The sequence below is a fragment of the Penaeus monodon genome, chromosome 32 (assembly GCF_015228065.2).
Source record: "Penaeus monodon isolate SGIC_2016 chromosome 32, NSTDA_Pmon_1, whole genome shotgun sequence".
Classification (NCBI taxonomy): Eukaryota; Metazoa; Arthropoda; class Malacostraca; order Decapoda; family Penaeidae; genus Penaeus; species Penaeus monodon.
In genome coordinates, this window is record NC_051417.1 from 29,267,074 (window position 1) to 29,267,427 (window position 354).

Consider the following 354-nt stretch of genomic DNA (forward strand, 5'->3'; position numbering starts at 1 on the left):
CTGGTACCGATAGCACAAAAACTATCGGTGTTGACATTGTCATTATAATGATCACTCATATTAAAATTCATGATTTTATTAGTCATTTATATATCTAGCTACTTATCTAGTTGCGTGTTTCTTTTATCATTATTCTGCTTTTGAATTGTTGCATCTTTTATTTCGGTGAGTAGAGTCTGAATAATAGTCATTAAAACCATAACAAAGCAGGATACCTTTCCTTCCACAGTACATAAACCAGTCTTCAAGATGCGTGCTGGCTCTCTACCCCGCCGGCTTCAGAGCCTACATTCCTCTACCAAATTCTACTTCACGACCAGAAACCCAAGAGGAGAAAGTATAGAAATGTAAGTG

At 36.7% G+C, this 354-nt stretch overlaps 1 protein-coding gene across 1 annotated transcript in view; it reads left to right on the top strand.

The window, feature by feature from the left end:
- Positions 1-354, top strand: part of LOC119593634 — a 72,670-nt gene that overhangs the window by 39,966 nt on the left and 32,350 nt on the right. The window contains exon 4 of the mRNA XM_037942587.1: positions 230-347. Within this exon, the coding sequence (XP_037798515.1) occupies positions 230-347 (118 nt within the window). The remainder of the gene's footprint in view (positions 1-229; positions 348-354) is intronic.